Here is a 14,723-nt window from a genome sequence, read left to right as displayed (position 1 = left end):
GGGTAGATGAGGATTGTGGCTAACTGCTAGCTTTGTGGGTATAAGAGAAGTTTTTAATGTTTGATGTTTTACTGTGTTTGGTGTTTTCATTTGTTGGAAGCCTCCCAGAGTGGCTGGGGCAACGCAGTCAAATGGGAATAATAATAATAATAATAATAATAATAATAATAATAATAATAATAATAGTAGTAGTAGTAGTAGTAGTAGTAGTAGTAGTAATGTTGTGTGTACACTCCAAAACAGCAGCAGGAGTGGCCTAGATTTTGGGTACACAGTTTAAGTAATGGGTTGGAAGATGTATAGTTTATAATCAATCTGACAAACTGGTTAGCAGAATTGACTTTGTTTCAGGGAATGAAAGACCCCTCATTTTGAGGAGTGCTAAATAATTTTCGTGACAGCAGCCACGAAATTAAAAGATGCCTGCTTCTTGGGAGAAAAGCAATGACAAACCTAGACAGCATCTTAAAAAGTAGAGATATCACCTTGCCAACAAAGGTCCGTATAGTAAAAGCTATGGTTTTCCCAGTAGCGATGTATGGAAGTGAAAGCTGGACCATAAAGAAAGCTGATCACCAAAGAATTGATGCTTTTGAATTATGGTGCTGGAGGAGACTCTTGAGAGTCCCATGGACTGCAAGAAGATCAAACCGATCCATTCTGAAGGAAATCAGCCCTGAGTGCTCACTGGAAGGACAGATCGTGAAGCTGAGGCTCCAATACTTTGGCCACCTCATGAGAAGAGAAGACTCCCTGGAAAAGACCCTGATGTTGGGAAAGATGGAGGGCACAAGGAGAAGGGGACGACAGAGGATGTGATGGTTGGGCAGTGTTCTCGAAGCTACCAGCATGAGTTTGACCAAAGTGAGGGAGGCAGTGGAAGATAGGAGTGCCTGGCGTGCTCTGGTCCATGGGGTCACGAAGAGTCAGACACAACTAAATGACTAAACAACAACAACAAAATAATTTTCAGCATTCTTACCAAACTTTCTGTGGCAAAGAAGAGCGTTTGCCACATAGACAGCCCCCCTGAAATAAATATATCTACCTCACTAAGTTTCTGTGAGAGCAAAAGACCAAAAATACAGGTTTTTTCCTCTCCACACAAATTTCCAAGAAGTGCAAAATTATTTTCCACCAAGTGATCCTCAGCATGTTTACCTAGAAGTAAATCCTGCCAAGTCCCACAGGACTTACTTTCTAGTACCTTAGCTTAGGGTTGTAACCTTAAGGTGCTGAATAATTTTTTAATAGCAAATCCAGGATACCCAGTCAAGAGGCGGATAATTTTCAACAAAATGCTTCATTTTATAGCATGTCCAAATCGATTTTTCACATACAGATGTCTGCCTATTTTTCTGCTTCAAAAGCCCCATTAAACTCAGCCTGTAGCTTAGACAGCCGAATGAGTATTAAACTATCAAAGTCATTATATTTTGGCATCCGCCCCTCTTCTCTCCAGCAGAAAACGTCGGGTATGAATTATGACACTAGCTGTTTTCCTTTATTTGAACAGTGGAAAATTGCTCCACATTCACCCTTTTGTCAACATTTTGTTTCTTGCTCATTGCCAATACGAGATATAAATGAGGAAATGCATTTATTCCTCTTTCCCTAGAGATCTTTTCCATTTCTTTTTTTTATGATTAAAAAGCAGCGACACAGGGACCCCTTTAGCGCCGGGCCTCTAGTCGGTGACAGTCAATCTATCAATCAGCTATCTTTTAAACGAGGCTGTCTTGGCAGAGAGGAAAGAAAGGGAGAAAGCAAGCTCTGAATTTCTGTTCAGTTCGATTTGTCCATCAAAAGTGGCGTCAGGTGGTAACAGAGGGTTTTGGAGGCGGCCAACACATCTCCCGTTCAAGCGTCAGCCTCGATTCAGCTCAGTGATAATATGTTGGCACACGAGGTCATGCGAGAGTTGCCTAGAATTGCCTACCCAACGCCAAGGTCAAAGCAGTCCAACTGGAAGTATGAAAACATATAATGCCCAAATACCTCTGGAATGCATTAACTTTCCCCAATACTGTTCATATTTCCAGCCAGCTACCATTGTGGGGCGTACCAAGCTTCTCAGCATGTTTATTTGTTCGCCGTTGTTGCACAACAACGCCCGGTTTGAGATTTGTAAGAGGAGAAACAGAGCCTGGGCTGGATCCTGTCCCAGGTGCAGTGGGCCCAGCCGAGAACACTGTGCATATTTTGTTGAGAATATTGTGAATAAATTTAAGGAGATCTGCTGATGCTGAGTACTCTGTTCCTGCCAGAGTTACAGGGCTGCTGTGTTGCACACCAGGTCCCGACGGAACAGCCGTCACCATTTTTGGAGGTGTTTTGGACTTCAACCCCTTAAAAGGGCAGCCAAAGTGATCAAGGAGACTGAACAACTGCCCTATGAGAAAAGATTACAGCATTTGGGGTTAAGCTGGTCAGAGCTGATGTTAAGATTTTGCTTCTTTTGATGGAAAAAACACTGCCCAGTTATGCAAAAGTGTAATACATCTGTACCTTCCATGCTAGAACTCTAAGGGCTTTTTCGTATAGGCACACAAATTTGTTTGCGCTTACTGCAGATATATGATACAAACATAAAAATCACAAAACGTTGGCTAGAAATGTGCGCATGATTTCTCCTTTGTGGTCTATACCACACTACAGACATTAACCAGGAACGAAGCACAATGAGAGAGCCTAAGAAGTGAATCCTGTCATAACTTTCCTTGAGATTCCTGGATCTAGCTCGTGACAGAATTTAACTAATGCTTAGAGTGTTAAAAATGTGCTAGACCTGTGGGTATTTAAACTGTGTATTAGACACTTCTAATCATCTGGAATCAGCACGTGTCAACAGCTTATTAAGCCAGGACTAGCTTCCTGCATTAGGTGATAGCCTGGGGGTAATGAGGCATTAAGATATCAAAGAATCAAAGGAACTGGTGGTGAGATGCCGAATGAGTAGACCCCCCCCCTTCATCTACAGATAAAGAGAGCTTACAATAGAGAGGGTGGAGGCAATATAAGCAATAAAGGCTGGAAGCTTAGAGTAAGTTACACATACAGTAAAGCAGCAGGCTGAGAAATAGGAAATTGTTTTTGTAGCAGGAACCCCCCACCCCAATCATTCTGTTTGTACAAACTTCACACACACTCACACACTACATACGCCACATTTCTGTTATAAATTCATAGAAAATCAACCATACATCGGATTTGCACTGTTCCATTTTATTTTACTCCATATGACAAGAACTATCAAAGGGGGGTGGCTTGGTCCTGGTCAGCCATAATCCCTTCACCGTCTCAGCACATCCACAGGAGCCCTGCCCAGTTGCTATGCCAACCCTGATGATCCCAGACAGAAGACAATCAAGATCACAAAGAACTTGCATATGGGAGTGGATTCAGCATGGACTGAAACAAAGGACAATGATCAGATCTTCCCTCTGGGGGCAGGAAACTGCAAACTCCCCTTTGTCTCCTGGAAGTGACTCATGGGGAGGGGGGAAAGGAGGAACCAGCCAGGTGACAAGACACTCAGGTTACCACCAACTCCTCCCTCAAACCCTCCTTTCTGTAATGTATGCATGATGTTTCTGGTGGTGGGCTTGACCTAGAGGAGGGGAATTTCAAAAAGTTTTTATAAGACCTTGCACACTATTTTTCTGGGTCTTTCCTCTCACCTGCAAGTGAGGGGAGCACCCTGTCGCGACAGTCTTTCTTCAATAAAGACCAAGCCTACAGGCTGCTGATTTGCTTCAATTTACTCTGGTTGGTGTCTTTACTTTTTGTCCAAAGGAGCCCTCAGATTTTTCCGGTAACATTTTCAATATATGCACATTTGAAATTGTGATGACCATGATCCTAGATCACAGGAGGAGACCAATGTATGGTTTAAAATGCTACATAACGTGTGCTTGCTCACGGGCAGACACATAAATGTGCATAATGTTTGTTATGTACAAAAGGTTTTAGGTTTGTTCATTCCAGTGATGCTTCACTTTTTTAAAAATACAATACTTGTGGCCATAAATTTTGTGTTCTACCTTTGAAGATGCATGTTATTTTATAGAATTGCACACACCCCAACTTAAGTTGTTTTCCCCCATGAAGTTTTTGTTGTGGGTTTGATTTCCTTCATTCCTCCCTCACCCACCCAAAACTAGTAATCTACATTAACTCATCTTGACTAGTGTGCATTTAAAGGGTTGGCTAGCGATAACTACCAATACTGCCTGACAAATAAGTATGCAGCCTGTTATAGAAGCGGTCGTCATGCTACTTGGCTAATAAACAGCATATTTGCCCAAATGTCCCCCAGTCTCCTATAGCTTCAGGAAGCTGTTGCTTTCAGAAAAAAATATTTTTAAGGGGGGAGGGGAACTGGCAGATACCAGGCTCCACTTGCCCCAGTTCCCTGGAAACACAAACAAACCACAACATCTCCTCCAAAACACTAATTAATATATTAAGGAAAACTCTTGTCTAAGGCTTATGTCCCTGGCAGAAAACGCCACTTCTCGCTTATTGTCCTCAGGCCCCAGCTGGCTGCAGAAACGCTCCTTCTGGGAGATACGAAACTATTGAATAGTGGGTCTCTCAAAGCAGCCTTGGTGGGAAAGGCATGCAATGGCAGGAAAGTGAAGCAGGAGGGGAGGAGGTTTTCTTGGCAGTTGAGAGATGGCTGGCTTCCAAGCCCAAAGGGCATGCCACTTGGCTAGGGTGAGGCTCAGCTGAAAAGCCCTTCCCTTGGGCAAACTCACAGCATCGCTTGCCTCAACACTCAGGAGGGCTGATTCACACGACCTTGGAGCCTGCTTGTTTTCAGCCCAGAGGGCGCAAAAACAGTGCCAGCATCTGTATCGGCGGTGGCGGCTCTCCTGCAAATCCTTGCAATATCTGCCCCCGTTTTTAAAGCTGTGCTTGCACGGTCCCCTGGTTAGAAAGATGGTGGTATCAGGGAACACATCGATACGGATGCTGTCCCCCTCAGACCTTATCATCATGTGCAGAATTTGACTCTTATCACACAGAGTGTCTGTGGCACGCCTCCCAATGGATGCTGAAATCATACACATGCCAGGGACTTGCCCCATCAGGCAGAGGGAGGCAGCTGCTAGAGGCAATATATTTTGGGCACTTCTAAAGAGCTACAAAGAACACAAACAGTTCCTCATTATATTTTTGCTTCGGGTACGCACAGGACTGGTTTCTTTGCCTTGGGCACCAAAATACGTATTAGACTGCTTTGCACTTGGCACTGGCAAGAGACCACGAGTTTGCTATGAGGATTGTAAAGGCTTTCCTTGATGGCGAAGCCTGTTCCTTATGTTCCAACAGCCACTGAGTGAGGTCACAGTTGATACCCCTCTTGCCTCATTCAGGTAAGGCAGGTGGGATTCAATCACATACCTGCAAATGCAGGTTGCACCATCAATAGTTGACTGGGAGGTTCTTGCTCAAGAAACCTGAATCTCCAAAAGATCAGACTTTTTACTGTAAGGAAAGTGACAGGGAAATGCACTGGAACACCATCTAACTGTCCTGCAAACAAATCGGGATGAACGCTCAATAAAGAAGTGATCTGGAAGTGAGCGCAGAGGCCTGATTTTGATCTGTGCCCAAAGCTATGGCAGTGAGGAAACTGAATTTGAGTGGCAGCGCGCAAAATAGTAATAATAATGGTGCTGTGGGTTAAACCACAGAGCCTAGGACTTGCCGATCAGAAGGTCGGCGGTTCAAATCCCCGCAGTGGGGTGAGCTCCTGTTGCTCGGTCCCAGCTCCTGCCAACCTAGCAGTTCAAAAGCACGTCAAAGTGCAAGTAGATAAATGGGTACCCCTCCGGTGGGAAGGTAAACAGCGTTTCCGTGCAGTGCTCTGGTTCGCCAGAAGCGGCTTAGTCATGCTGGCCACATGACCCAGAAGCTGGACGCCGGCTCCCTCGGCCAATAAAGCGAGATGAGCGCTGCAACCCCAGAGTCGGCCATGACTGTACCTAATGGTCAGGGGTCCCTTTACCATATTTATATGGATACCATCTGAGAGCAATCGTGCAAAAAAAGGGAATTTTTGTGAAAATAAGAAATATTTAGTGGGGAGGGGCGCCAAATTTTGTCCTTGCTCAGGGCCCCATATTACCAAGCTCACTTATCTTTGAGCTCTTTGGGGGGAAAGCTGAGCTATAAATGAAATTATCAAAAATAAAATAAAACAACCGGCCGCTGACAGTGCGCAAAGCCATCGTGGCCAGCAGCCCTCGCCTTCCACGAATTTCTCCTCTAATCCCCTTTGAAAGCGATTTTGGTCTGTGAATAGTGGCGTGGGGGCAGACCGCAAATAATTTCTGCTGGGGGTGGGGAAGTCGGCGGAGGGACTCGGCCAGGGCTGGGCGTGACCGAAATGTGCGTGGAGGGACGTGGGGACACCCCTCTCCGCCCGTCCCTCCCTCGCCCCCCCCCAACCACCTCCCCTGTCTCCACCTCTTCTGGCCGGCGAACCTGGGATCTGCCGAACTGCCTTAAAACTATCGGCAGCCAGGCGCTGCGGCTCCGAAGAAGCGAACGCGCCGTGCGCTGCAAGGGGAGCAGCAGGAGGAGAGAAGAGCGCGGCGTGTTTCTCTCTCGATCTCTGAAGCAGCCGCTGCCGCTGCCGCCGCCAAACCCAGCCCGTCGGGGCCTCCTTTGCCCGTGGGCTGCCTCTCCTCGCCTGTCCGGGACTTTCGCTTCTCAGCAGCACATGGATCCCCGGGGATTCCCCGGCACAGGCGGTGCGCGCTGAGCAAAACAGCACCGGAGTTGCCTCCTCTCCGCGCGCGCTTTGGTTTTTCCCCTCCCCGGCTGTTTCCCGGGGACAGGTTGTTGCAAAGGCACCGCCGCGTGGGGCTTGGACCTGGCCATGCTCGGCTCCTGGTGGCTCGTGGGGCTCTTCGTAGGTAAGCAGTCGCGCGATGTTTTTATTTTTTAATGGGCGCGTGGGTTTGAGCTTGCATCTGCGCCTGGGGTTCCTGACTGCCGCTTTGGAGCGTGGAGACTCGCGGCTCCCTCGGTTATGCCCTGCTGATGGTCTCCAGGGAGCTGGGTTAGCCGCGGCACCGTTGCACCCGTAGAGCGTCAAGGGGTAAAGCGAATTCCCACGTGTAAAAGGAAAGCGCGGCTGCGGTCGGGAACGTCTGAACGGCTGGGGATGAGGAGTTGCGCGGGCAAGAGGATTTAGCGCGCGCAGAACACCCTTACGGAGGCGACAACGCTTAAAATGGAATCGCAATACCCTTTAATTGTTCTGCTGGCCTCGAAGTCAGAATAATTAGGATAATAATAGTAATAATAATATTAAGGAGTGCAATCCTACACGTGCCTACTCAAACGCAAGCCCCGCAAGTATGTAGCAGTCCCATGCATAAGAGCAAGTTGCATTAAAACCGGCGGAATTTGCTGAAAACCCGTAACAATTGCGCTGTAAGGGTTATTGAGTGTGAATGTCCTGTGATTAATAGGAAGCGGTGGCTACTACAGATTAATGCGGAGTTCACGGTTGTGACGTTTTATGTGTGAGTTTGTGTATTTAAGTACAGTCGGAACTGGAAGAAGTCGAACCCTCCTATGCAGCAATATCGATTCTGATTCGTATTTACACCCTATACACAAATGTGCATGATTGTACTCCGGAATAAGTTCCACCACTTACTCCAGTGTCCCCAACCGCTGACACCCATCAGTATGGATTGAAAAGTGGTTGGTTGGGGGGGGGGTTGAAGTCTTTCTGGACAGGTCAGGGTAGTGAAATTGCATTAATGGGACAGGACAGAACAACCAAGATGAAAGCTTAATCCGCCCAGAACACGAGGGATTGATATTGTGTGCGCATTTTCCAGAGCGGATCTTCTTTTGGGGATTCCCAAAATTTACACTTCCTTGCTCGGTTCTGTCCCCCAGATCCTGGTACTGTGGCTCCCTGTCTTTCAGTGCTCGAGCCTGCTTTGAAAGGATGCAAGTTTGCACCCATGTGGGGAGCCAAAGTTGCAAGTTGCGGAGGCTTTTAATAAATCTGTCTCCTGTGTAGACTCAGGCACCTGGGCTTCCTTCTGTAATGAAAGGATGGGGGAATTAATTAGGGGTTGTGTACAGGCATCCAAACCGCCCCCCCCCCCTACATAAATGTGCTGTGTGTGTAAAAAGACTTGCCCCTTGTGCCAGATGCGCAGTTACTTGAGGAACAGGCACTGCCACACACAAAGGAATCCCTTCTCTCCTTGCTTCCCATGTCCTGGGGATGGACAGCAGGTTCTCTTGCTAAGCCCCTGACTCAGTTTTAAGTCTAAATGGTTCCCCTGAGCTTGGCTGGCTCATCCGGGACAAATTCCAGAGAACTGCTTGCAGCTAACACGGCAAAAGGCTCCTGCAGCAGCTTAGAAGCCAAGCCAATATATTGCGGCCTGATTTTTATTTTATTTTATTTTTGGTAGAGAAGATGTGTGTCTCTCAGCTCACTCAGTTGAGGACGGTGAATATGTGCACATGCTCTTTTGTCAGTTTTGGTGTGGTCCCCGTCCCCACTCCCCCGGATGTCCCAAGTTGCCGATCCGTCAGCTTGCAGATATTTTGCTGCAGCGAGAAAGGGTTACACGCAGACATGTACATGTGTTTGGGATCTGCTTCTGTTTGCCATGGCAGGGAGCTTGCCTGGAGGAGCCAGCGCCAGTCTCCGACAGCTAATAAAAGATCACAGCTAATAATGAGGAAGAGACATTGCTGGCTTCAGCCAAGCACCTGAAGGTGGTGGTGCCAATCTCGATTGCAAAAGGAAGGCGGCTGGGAGGGAAGGGTTTTTCTTGGCTCTGCTAGCCTCCCCCTTGACGCCCCCACTGTCCGATATTGGTCAAGCTTAACTAGCCGGGCAGCAATCTTCAGGAACTGGAAAACTTCCATCCCGTTTGATTTGGAGATTCGTTCCACCTTCTCCCTTTGCTTGAAATGCTTTCCACAGCTATTTGCAGCGTGGTAGCTTTTTTAAAACTATATTTTCTTAATATTCATGTAGCACATATTAAATACAGAGGGAATGGCCGCGATCTGCAAACAGTGGGCCAGACCTGTAAGGCGCGCTTGTTCTCTTTTGCGTATCTTAACAGGGAAATGTGCACCTATTGAGGAATGCAAGTTTTGTGACCATCTGAAAAGCCGTTTACAGGTGACTTGTATAGTCTGGAAAATGGGGAAATGCATTTTCGAGCCCTTGCAAAATCCGTCGCCTTTCCCACCTTGAACGACAGCTGGCATTTGCCACATTTTCAGCAGTTATAGTTAATGTGTCCTATAGCGTAGGATGTTTTGGACTACAACTCCCATCAACCTCAGCTGGGATAGCCAATGATTAGGGAACAATGGGAATTGTAACCCAGAACATCTGGGGGGAACCGGGTTTGCAAACGTTGATACAGTGGTACCTCTGGTTACGTACTTAATTTGTTCTGGAGGTCCATTCTTAACCTGAAACTGTTCTTAACCTGAGGTACCACTTTAGTTAATGGGGCCTCCTGCTGCTGCCGCGCCGCCGGAGCACGATTTCTGTTCTCATCCTGAAGCAAAGTTCTTAACCCGAGGTACTATTTCTGGGTTAGCAGAGTCTGTAACTTGAAGTGTATGTAACCTGAAGCGTATGTAACCTGAAGCGTATGTAACCCGAGGTACCACTATATAGTGAGAGAAGAGATAGTTTGGCTGCGCCCCAGAGTATGGAACCCCTTTCCCCATTAAGAAAGGTTGGCTGCTCCTTCCCTGTTTCCCATTGATTAATAAAGACTGTTTTATTCCAGCAGGCTTTTGCTGCATACAAGTAACGCACGGTTCATACACATTCAACTTGTGTACATTCAAATTTATGTGCTAGGCAAAAAAAAGTTCTTTAATTAAAAGGGGGGCTGGGCATGCAGGGGGAAATAAACTTGGGGAATCCTACCTGCCATTGCACCCAGTATGTTTTGACTATACACCATTTTGGCTTTATCGCTGGAACGCAACCTCTCTGCAAGTTGAGAGTCACCTGTATGTGGCAGATAACATTTTTATGCTTGACTTTAAACTGCAGGTGCTGTCTCCTTGGTTGATAGTTTTATACTGTTGTTTTAATGAAATGGCAATGGTAAAGGTTGCAAGCTGCCCTGAGTACCGCTTTTGCCCCAGGACGGCAGGATAGAAATGACATTTGTAGCTGGAGACATGTGATAGGCGAGAAGCTGAAATTGTCCCAAATGGAAAGGGCATAGAACGGGAAAGAGGATATGGAGGCATGAGAGCAATTTTTATTGCATCGCTGTGGCCTAGTTCTCACAAATGGAAGATGAGTCAGTAAACCCGTATCTCAATTGGATCACTTAGAACAGGGTTTAGCAACCTTTTTCAGCCATGGGCCGGTCCACCGTCCCTCAGAGCATGTGGTGGGCTGGACTATATTTTTGGGGAGGAAATGAACGAATTCCTGTGCCCCATAAATAACTCAGAGATGCATGGAGTGTGGTGGAGTCTCCTTCTTTGGAGGTCTTTAAGCAGAGGCTTGACAACCATATGTCAGGAGTGCTCTGATGGTGTTTCCTGCTTGGCAGGGGGTTGGACTCGATGGCCCTTGTGGTCTCTTCCAACTCTATGATTCTATGATTTTAAATAAAAGCACACATTCTACTCATGTAAAAACACCAGGCAGGCCCCACAAATAACCCAGAGATGCATTTTAAATAAAAGGACACATTCTACTCATGTAAAAACATGCTGATTCCCGGTCCATGCACGGGCCGGATTGCGAAGGCGATTGGGCCGCATCTGGCCCATGGGCCTTAGGTTGCCTACCCCTGACTTAGAACTACATTCAGGGATTCCCATGACTCCCAGGATTATATTTTACCCCCACCCCAACCTTGCCACACATAGAAAACTGTCATGCCAGGTAGCTTAGCTAGGCTAGACCCTTCCTGCTAGCTTTCTCTCCATAGTTTTTTTTTAAGTATAGTGTTAAGTTGTGGGTGAACATATCAGACGACACAGTGATTCTTCAAACAGCTCTTATTTATTCACAGGCCAGAACAGAACTGAACTGAAGGGTTCAGCCAGCCTGCTTATATAGCGCTCCAGTACAACGCAACTGTAACAACGTTCTGTAACTATCCAGTCACTGAACGTCACTTTCAATCCCTTATTTGCATATGTGGACCTGAGTGAAAACTATCTACAGTAGCCCCCTGCTGGCCCAGGGTGAGAACTTCAGTATATAACACATAGCTTTCTGTGCTGTGTGACAGAGCTCATGCCACTTTGAGCAACCCAGATTCAGGTTCTTCATCTTATTCTCCTGCTTGTGCAAACTAGAAACGTGTTTAGGGTTCTATGAGGAAGCCATAGGAACACTGCCTTCTTTTTGAGTGGTCAGCTCAGCTTAGTATGTTCAACACTGACTGACAGCAGCTTTCCAAAGTTCAGATAGGAGTCTCTCCCAGCCTTACTTGGGCAGGTGCATTTAAGGCAGATGCTTTGCCACTGAGCTACGGTCGCCTTACTTCTGAAAATAAGTCCTGGCATTTTCTGTCGTTTTGCGTCATTCCTTTCTCTGATATGCAGATCCACCCCGGCTGCATACTGCCTCCTTCAGCCTAAAGCTTGCATTTTGGATTCCTAATTTTAAGCTCCTGGTCTTTGCAGTCTTGTTTCTTATGCACGATAACACAGCAAGTGTCTTATGGTGGGATGGGGGCTGGAGGAGTCTGCCTATAGATGGGGCACTTGCCACTTTAAGCACAATCTGTGCTGTTGGGCTAACAGAGAGCAAAGTCTGGTTGTTGGCCAGCGGTAGCGAATAGCTAAATGCTGCTGCTAAGCCTGCCCTGGTAGAATGCTACAAGATAAGAATTGCCTTTGTTCTGAAAGGGGGGGCATCATTTAGGAAATTGTGCTATTGTTATCCATATCCTTTAAAAATATTAATAGGACTCTTTGAAAAGCTGTGAGTATTCTAAAACAGAGTACCTAAGTTCTGCCTGAAGTGTAGATCTTCATAGCTGCCTTGCAAAATTTGAGAGGCTGGGAGGACTGAGACCCCTCTATGCTGATGATGCTCCAGAACACATATAGTGCAGAAACAGACTGAGTTAATGAGGATTACTGGAAGGCAGATATGAGATGAAGAGTTCTGTATAGTCTGAAAGCCTGCATACTCCGGCTTGACTATAAGTTATTGTGATGAACTATTGCCATATATACAACTGTTCAAGCTGTACGACAGTGGAACGGATTCCTTCGGGGGGTTGTGGACTCTCTTTCCTTGGCGGTTTGTAAGCAGAGGTTGGATGGCCATCTGTCATGGATGCTTTAGTTGATATTCCTGCATTGCAGAGGGTTGGGCTAGATGACCCTCAGGGTCTCTTCCAACACTACGATTCTGTGTTTCTATGTATTAACAAATCTCAGGAAACAAGGCAGAAATAGCCTTAAGGTAAGAGAGAAAATTGATTGAAAATGTAAAATAGCCCTACTAAGTTAGCAATGAAGGGACGCGGGTGGCGCTGTGGTCTAAACCACTGAGCCTCTTGGGCTTGCTGATGGGAAAGTTGGCAGTTCAAATCCCAGCGACGTGGTGAGCTCCCATTGCTCGGTCCCTGCTCCTGCCAGCCTAGCAGTTCGAAAGCACGTCAAAGTGCAAGTAGATAAATAGGTACCGCTCTGGTGGGAAGGTAAACGGCATTTCCGTGCGCTGTTCTCGTTTTGGTGTTCCATTGCGCCAGAAGCGGCTTAGTCATGCTGGCCACATGACCCGTAAAAACTGTCTGCAGACAAATGCCGGCTCCCTCGGCCTGTAAAGCGAGATGAGCGCCACAACCCCAGAGACGTCTGCAACTGGATTTAACTGTTAAGGGTCCTTTACCTTTTTAAAGTTAGCAACTGCTCTGGTTAAAAGGAAATTAAAACCTTGGGAGGGGCGGAGGGTGGGGAAAGAGATTATTACTTGCAATGCAATTCTATATGTCTACTCAGAAAGACACCCCATTGAGTTCAGTGGAACTTCCTCCTAGGTAAATGGGCATAGGAATTGACCGCTATGCAGAGATCTAAGGCAACTGAGGGGTCCAATGCATGTTGCCCTCTGGCATGTGGGGGTCAGGAGCAAAGCTCAGGCCCATGCCCCCCAATATAGAATATATCAATAATTTCATCGTGTGCATGCACATGAAAGGACATCTGAGACATCTGCCATAAAAAGTCGTAGTAGTTCAATAGGGCATATGAGAGTGTGTGTGCACATGGAACATCCTGGGTCACATATTTGGGGGATATGTATGAAGTTCTACTTCACTTTGTTAATCAGCACACTTAGGGGAGAGGGGGAGGATGAGCCCCCTCCCCCATAGCCGGCCTCATCAAGTTAGAGCCGGCCCACAAGTTAGAGGGATGCCAGACACCCTAAAGTCCTGGATCCAGTAGGTGTTAGAATTTAATCAATGCTTGAAGTGGTAAAACTGGGTGCCAGACTCGTGTATATTAAGCAAGGCCTGTGTGTATTAAGATGTGTGCTAGACAATGCTAATCCCCTGGAATCAGCAAGCGTTAAAAGCTCATTAAGCAAGGCTCACTTTCTTGTGGGGTGATAGCTCGCAGGTTGAGCCATGAAGAAAACAAAAGGTTCAAGGGGCTCTGTCTGAGCCGGCAAATGGATGGGGCCCCTCCCTCCATCTACAGGTAAAGCCAGAGCTTAGAGGTGAGAGATTGAAGTTAGAGTTGCTGTGATGTGAACTAAAGGAAAAGCAAAACAGCAGGCAGAACATGATAACTGATCCAGGGCTGTGCCTGTGGAAGAAGCAAGACTGTCTTGGAGCGTTAATGCTATGAGCCCCTTCATTGTAGGCTCCGGTTATATATATGTGTAAATAAACCATATATCATAAAGACACCACTGTGCCTCATTGCCGAAAGGAAGCACAGATGCTGGGTAAATGCTCTTGGAACCCCTGTACCACTAGGAGATTGGGATGTGCAATAATATATTTAAATACAAAACAAATTGCAAACAATAAATTTAGGTAACACAATTAAGTAATAAGTGGCCTTGGGAAGAGACATTCAGTTGGTGCTGCAGGGGTTAAGTAGCCTCTCCCTTTTGTCCCTGTCATTTCCAGGTCTGGACCTTCTTTTCTGGGCTTGATGCCACAACAGGACTGAGCTCATTTAAGAGATGCTGTGATTGCGTCAGTCGACATTCTTAGTTTGATGTCACATGTGGATTTTTACATCAATAAAAACCGATTTCACTCTTAAGGGCTTTTTGGGGTTTTTTAAATGCAATTAGTGTAACCAGTTTGGCACAAGTTTGGGGGCAACCCAGAAAGAATGATAAAACTTGCGGAATGCGTATGCTTCAGGTTTCCTGTGTGTCCCAGCTTCTCAGTGGGATTTATAAAGGTTGCAGAAGGTTATATACCCAAAGAGAAACGTGTGTGGACACAAGATCAAAGACTGCGCTGCACTCAGCCAAATGCATCGCTTGGACAGTATTGCTGGGGCTGAACCTCATCCCTTCGCACCTCATTTTGAGCTTTAGATTCCTATCGGATTTTAAGGCAAACATTTTTTGTGTGAATAGCAGCTTATTGCCCTTCTTCTCTGCCTGCACATATGCTATACCCAGAAAAAACAAAACCTTGGTTCCCAGGACCTCCATCTTCCTGCTAAGCCTGCTTGGAGGGGCTTCG

The 14,723-nt window shown here is 46.5% G+C and overlaps 1 protein-coding gene across 1 annotated transcript in view; it reads left to right on the top strand.

The window, feature by feature from the left end:
- The first annotated feature begins 6,481 nt into the window (after nt 1-6,481).
- APCDD1L (APC down-regulated 1 like) overlaps nt 6,482-14,723 on the top strand; it is a 45,372-nt gene continuing 37,130 nt past the window's right edge. Inside the window, exon 1 of the mRNA XM_053394354.1 lies at nt 6,482-6,929. Coding sequence (XP_053250329.1) covers nt 6,893-6,929 — 37 coding nt within the window. The 5' untranslated portion in view covers nt 6,482-6,892. The remainder of the gene's footprint in view (nt 6,930-14,723) is intronic.

The sequence above is a fragment of the Podarcis raffonei genome, chromosome 6 (genome assembly GCF_027172205.1).
Source record: "Podarcis raffonei isolate rPodRaf1 chromosome 6, rPodRaf1.pri, whole genome shotgun sequence".
Lineage (NCBI taxonomy): Eukaryota > Metazoa > Chordata > Lepidosauria > Squamata > Lacertidae > Podarcis > Podarcis raffonei.
The sequence above is the reverse complement of the archived record's forward strand: the minus strand, read 5'-3'. Positions and strand labels throughout refer to the sequence as shown.